The sequence below is a fragment of the Lycium barbarum genome, chromosome 7, assembly GCF_019175385.1.
Source record: "Lycium barbarum isolate Lr01 chromosome 7, ASM1917538v2, whole genome shotgun sequence".
Taxonomy (NCBI): Eukaryota; Viridiplantae; Streptophyta; class Magnoliopsida; order Solanales; family Solanaceae; genus Lycium; species Lycium barbarum.
In genome coordinates this window covers 116871880-116878177 of record NC_083343.1, presented here as the reverse complement: position 1 = coordinate 116878177, position 6298 = coordinate 116871880, and the positions used below count along the sequence as shown (strand labels likewise).

The 6298-nt window shown below is 36.0% G+C and overlaps 1 protein-coding gene across 1 annotated transcript; it reads left to right on the top strand.

The window, feature by feature from the left end:
• Window positions 1-3608: 3608 nt before the first annotated feature.
• On the top strand, window positions 3609-4409 carry LOC132601810 (uncharacterized mitochondrial protein AtMg00810-like). Its single transcript, XM_060314873.1, has one exon. The coding sequence runs from the start codon at window positions 3609-3611 to the stop codon at window positions 4407-4409; it is 801 nt and encodes a 266-aa protein (XP_060170856.1).
• Window positions 4410-6298: the final 1889 nt, after the last annotated feature.

Here is a 6298-nt window from a genome sequence, read left to right as displayed (position 1 = left end):
CAAGCACGTCGCTGGTTGATTTCTTAAAACTCCCCACCAGCACTCATGAAAGTCCTTACGAACAATATTGAAGTATTTTACTCTATCATGAAATTTGGTTAATCCGAAGAACAAGAGGAAGAAATAATCATGGGTTTGGGAAAGAGGTTTTTCCTCATTAGGAGTATCTTTAAAAAAAAAATCAATACACTAACATACAATATCTTGGAAAATTTTCCAAAAAACTTAAACTAAAATCAAATCCCAAAACACAAATACTAATGTTTTTAAATTTTTCTAACAACACTCACTTTGTTTAAATTCACCTTTAATAAGGGAAGGAGGGAGAGTGTGCTTTGTCTGATCTTTGTCAAAACTGAATACATATTCAATACTTTTAACAAATAGGTACAAATTAAATAACGGTATGCAAATGAGTTTCCTTGAAACTTTTACCTTTCAATCGGTTAAACTATGTGGAGTTGTAAATGTGATAGCTAAAACAAAAATGTTCATCTCCATACTTCCTCCATTCCGCTTTTAAGTTGTTTGAGTTAATGGTTTAAAACATGCTTGAACTATCACTTTTTTGCGATTTTTACACCCCAACTATCAGATGTTCCCTTTTCTTACTTGAACCATCACCATCTATATATTAAAATACACCGCAACTATCATTTGTTCGCTTTTCTTAGATTATGGAGAAGTCTTAAGATTTATAAGGTTTAATCAAGTGAATAAAGTTTATATGAAATACAACTTATTTTTAGGTAAATCTCATAGTTGTTTCTTTGAATAAATGAGTTTGGATTCATGATTTCTTTTAAGAAATGAGCTTAAGGTGTAAAGTTCTTTAGCCTAATAGAGATAAAGAATTTTTGATGAAAAAGTAAATAGAGTATTTAAAACTATCTATAAAAATTAATATATTGTGTGTGTATATATAATTATAAAAATCATGTATATTATTTTATCGGTTTGGTTCGATTTTTTCTTTGGTTTTCTTTTGATAAAACTAAACCAAACCAAATATTATCGATATTAAAAAAATTTAAAACCAAATCAAAACCACACAATTATCGATTTATTTAATTGGTTGGTGTCACGCACCGAATCATGGTCTGGGCGTAACACGGTACTCGATTCCAGGTTACATGTGACCGAGCAAACCACATGGCTTGCTGACTCAACATGGGCAGGAACTGATGCGGAATAACCGAGGAACATGCATAACTTAAGTAAAGCGTGGGACCATAAATCATAAGTCTTAAAATATCATAATGCGGAATAGTCTAATGACCCGTTTAGTCGTTATAGTATTTTCGTTATTTTTGTCTTTTCTCGAGCTTTGATTAGCTCATTTTTGACCTGAGGGGACCGTTGGCACGCTTCCCGAGGTGTCTAGACCGGATTCAGGAAACTTTTGTGAAATATAAGCTTAAAGTGAAAAATGGTTGACCCATAGTTGACTTTTGGATAAACGGACCTTTTCCAAAATTTCGTCGATTCCAAGAGGTCTGAATGTTCATTTAGAACTTATATGTGTATTTTGTTCGGTTCGCAATGCACTTGGATGCATTTTGGGACTTGGGTCGAAAATTGAGGCGTCAGGGATTGACTCGGTCAACGAGACATCTGTTGGGAATTTCGAGGCCACTAGCGCATTCGTAGCGTATTTTTGTGTGGGTCTGTGTATATAGTTTGTGAGCAGATGGCCTCGGGAATGGCTCGGGACTTCGATTGAGACTTAGACAAATTGGAGGAATTCTGGTACCTGGTACCCGATATGGCGGCACCGCTGTTGCGGTGTGTTGGCCGCTGGGGCGGCCATGTGTATGCTGGCCAGACCGCTATGGTGGCCTGATGGGCGCTGTAGCGGCCCCGTTACCGCCGTGATGGTAACGAGCCTGTTATTTCGTTAAGTGTGATTTAAATAGTTCTAAGGAATGTTTTCAGATTTTACATGGTGATGTCTGGGGGCCATATAGAGTACCTACACATGATGGAAAAAGGTATTTTCTTACCTTGATTGATGATTTCTTCAAGTATACTTGGTCGTTTCTTTTATATTCCAAGTCTGAGGTGATTGTTGTTTTTAAAATTTTTGCCATTATGATTAGGAATATTTTTGGTACATCTGTGAAAACGCTGAGAACTGACAATGGGTGTGAGTTCTTCAACTCCCAAATGACCCACCTTCTTCAGTCTTTAGGTATACTACATCAGAGTTCCTGTGTATGCACACCCCAACAGAATGGGGTTGTGGAGAGAAAGCATAGACATACTAGATCACTGAGATTTCAATCCTATGTTCCTTTGACTTTTTGGGGAGATTGTGTTATGATTTCTGTGTATTTGATTAATAGGATACCCTCTTCTATACTTCATAGTAAAACTCCTTTTGAAATTTTATACTCCTCTCCACCTGGCCTAGACCATTTAAGAGTATTGGTTGCTTAGCTTATGCCACACAAGTACGAAAAACTGACAAATTCTCTTCTAGAGCAATTCCATCTATCTTTCTTGATTATTCTGCTCTTCAAAAAGGTTATAGGCTTTATGATCTCCACTCCAAAGTGTTTCTTGTGAGTAGAGATGTGGTGTTTAGAGAGGACATCTTCCCTTTTGCACATTTATCCACTTCTTCTTCTCCCTTGTTTCTTGTCTTGCAGTTTTCTGAGTACTTACTTGATATTGCCCCCATCACTATTCCTTCTTCTAGTCCTATTCCTTCTCATCCTTCATCACCATCTGAGTCTACTCTAAGGTCTTCTCCAACTGAGGATGTTCCATCTTCTTCTGGTGAACCTCATAATGACACAAATATACCGGTTTCACCTCACAATTCTACCTTTTCTTCCACAAATACACCAGTACTAACCCTTAATGTTAGAAGATCAACCAGACAGAGTAGGCCTCCCATTTGGCATCAAGACTATGTCACTAGATCCTCCAACTCCACTATTTGTATCCTGTTTCCAATCATGTCAGTTATCAGTCTCTTTCTCCCTCATATAATCAAGCCTTAGCATCCTATTCTGCTATTACTAAACCTACTAGCTTTCAAGAAGCTGCTTTTGATCCCAAGTGGATTGTGGCCATAAAGTGTGAGATTGCTGCTTTAGAAGTTAATAACACATGGAGTATTGTAGACTTACCTACTGATAAGCAGCCCACTGGGTGCAAATGGGTATTTAAGGTCAAGTATCTTGCTAATGGTGATGTTGAAAGACACAAGGCCAGGCTGGTGGCCAAGGGCTTTGCTCAACAAGAGGGTCTTGACTACTCAGAGACATTCTCTCATGTTGCAAAAATGGTAACTGTTAGATCTGTGATTGCCAGTGCTGCTTCTAAAGGCTGGTTTATAGCTCAGATGGATGTGCACAATGCATTTCTGCATGGAGATTTATTGGAAGGTGTTTACATAGTGATTCCTTAGGGTTTTTACAGACAGGGGTAGCATGGTAAAGTCTGCAAGCTATAGAAGTCCTTGTATGGCCTTAAACAGGCTCCAAGGCAATGGAACTTGAAATTAACTGAATCCCTAGTCCAACTTTGGCTTTGTGCAGAGTCATTTTGATTATTCACTCTTCACAAAACAAGACAAAATTGAGCTTATCATAGCGCTTATGTATGTTGATGACCTATTGATTACTGGCAGTAGTAGTGAGTTGATAAACAAAACTAAGAATGACTTGAAGTTGAAATTCAAGATGAAGGATCTAGGTGACTTGAAGTTCTTTCTAGGCATTGAATTTGCTAGATCAAGTGATGGAATTGTTATAAGTCAGTGCAAATATGCATTAGAACTTATATTTGAGATGGGACTAAGTGCAGCTAAACCAGTTCAGGCTCCCTTAGATGCCAATCTTAGACTCTCTTCTGTGGGATATGATGAGTTTGTGAGTGAGTCAAATAACACAACAGCTGACAAACCACTACAGAATGTTGGGAAGTATCAAAGACTGGTTGGAAGGTTGTTGTATCTTATCATGACCAGAGTGGATATAACCTTTATTGTTCAAACTTTTAGTCAGTATATGCATGCTCCAAAAGAATCTCATATGGAAGCAGCTTTGAGGGTTGTAAGGTACATCAGGTCAGCGCCAGGTCTGGGATTGTTGATGCCCTCACAAATTGCAGATTTCCTAACTGCATACTGTGACTCTGATTGGGGAATATGCCTGGAAACTATGAGATCTGTAACAGGTTACTTAGTGAAATTTGAAAATGCTTTGGTGTCCTGGAAGTCCAAGAAACAAGAAACAGTAACCAGAAGCTCTGCAGAGGCTGAGTTTAGAAGCATGGCTTCAGCAGTAGCAAGAATTACTTGGTTAATCATCCTATACAAAGAATTTGGAGTAGAAGTCAAGCTGTGTGTTGATCTTTATATGATAGTAAAGCTGCAATGCAAATTACAGCAAACCTAATCTTTCATGAGATAACCAAGCATTTTGACATTGACTGTCACTTTGTTAGAGAGAAACTTACTCAAGGGATGATCAAGACTCACCATGTGCCAACAAAGGAGCAACATGCTGATTTACTCACCAAGAGCTTAGGCAAGAGTCAACATGTGTACTTACTACCCAACCTGGGCTGAAAGACATATTTCAAGCATCAGCTTGAGGAGGGGTGTTATGAAATGAAGTGTAATAGTTAGGGTCAAAGTGTAATTACCAGAACTAGAGGATACATTAGTATAGCTAGCATAACTTAATAACTAATTCAGTTAGTTAGTTAGTGTAAAAGTGTATATATCTTTCCTATTACTCATCTGTAAAGCTACAATTCCATATGAAATGAAGAACCATTTTCTTCTTCTCCTTTTTTTCTCTCATCTGAATGCTCTCATAGAATTGCCATTGATATAACTCAGCAAAAAGAAATATGATGATCTTAAAATTGGAGTCTTAACTATGAATCATAATTTTTGTTAGCTTTTCGTGTATATATATACATATATATATATATATATTATTTTTTGCAGGGTTTTGTTCGAGCAGTAGTTGTAACCAAAATTCGAAATGATGAAGATTCAGTTCTTAGCCCCATGTTATTGCAAATTAATAGAAGTTCTTTGTAGATACACCTTTTGAAACAAAAGTGTCAACACCAAGTGACAAAAAGTGAATACACCAAGAATTTCGTTTATAAAATATTATTAGTTGAGATGCAATAATATAATATATTAGTTCATGCGATAAAATATAAAGATTTACAAAATACTATATAACTAACTAAATTGAATTATTTATCTTTTCAAATTGCAAGTTTAGAAGTTATATAATTATTTCAAATTCCACTACCGCTCCATGTAATAACATTTATTTTTGTTATCTAAATGAATGTTTTATCTATTTTAAATTTAATTATAGATCTTTTGCAAGAAGTTATCTAATTATATTAAATTCCACTACTGTGCCATGTAGTAACATTTATTTTTGTTATTAAAATGAATGTTGTTTCTATTTTAACGTTAATTGCTATTTCACATAATTTGTTCTTTTTGTGTATTTTTTTTTAATTGACGAGATAGGCGCCTTTTAGCTAAATGTCGTTCACCTTTTTTACCCTTTTAAAATAGATTTTACATTGGACAAAATCGTAATTTAATTATTTCTCTAATAGTTAGGACTTTTTTTGTGAATAAACAATTTTTATTTATACCAAAATGAGAGTTACAAAACAGGATAGGTGCTGACCATCTATCTCCTCAAGTTTAAACAGACAAGCCAATAACTGGCAGCATAAAGCAGCAAACTATCTATTACAACTCAATAAGCTAGTATCAGTACAACATGTATTCTACTCAGAATCTTATGACACCTTAGAATCTTATGACACCTTTGCTATAGACAATACACAGAAAAATGCAAAACTGAGAAAGAGCATGTTCTCCGAAGGTATTGAATTGAGGACTGCTATATGATGTTGCCATCTCTTGAGAGGTCTTCCTTGTATATGTATGTGCAAAGCAATTTCCCTGCATAGTTTGTCACAGTTGAAGCAACTTTGATGAAACCTGAGTCCATTTTTCCTCTAGATGGATGCAATGGTCATAACAAAAAGACAGTTGATGATCTCCCCTCTTCCATTGTTGCCTCTTGCCTGCTTGCATATCCAAGTCAACTCTGCACCCCAATCACCTATAGTCCTCTGAATGCCAAGCCAAACCAGTAGTCTTTGATATATTTCTCTTATACCAGGGCAGTTGAAGAACAAATAATCAAAAGTTCCAACTGGATCATTACAAAACACATAATTCAGAGGCACATTGATACCAATCTTCAGTAACCTTTCAACAGTTACAAGTCTT

Coding starts and splice junctions, on each gene's coding strand:
- LOC132601810 (XM_060314873.1), top strand. CDS start 3,609: ATGTATGTTGATGACCTATTGATTACTGGCAGTAGTAGTGAGTTGATA.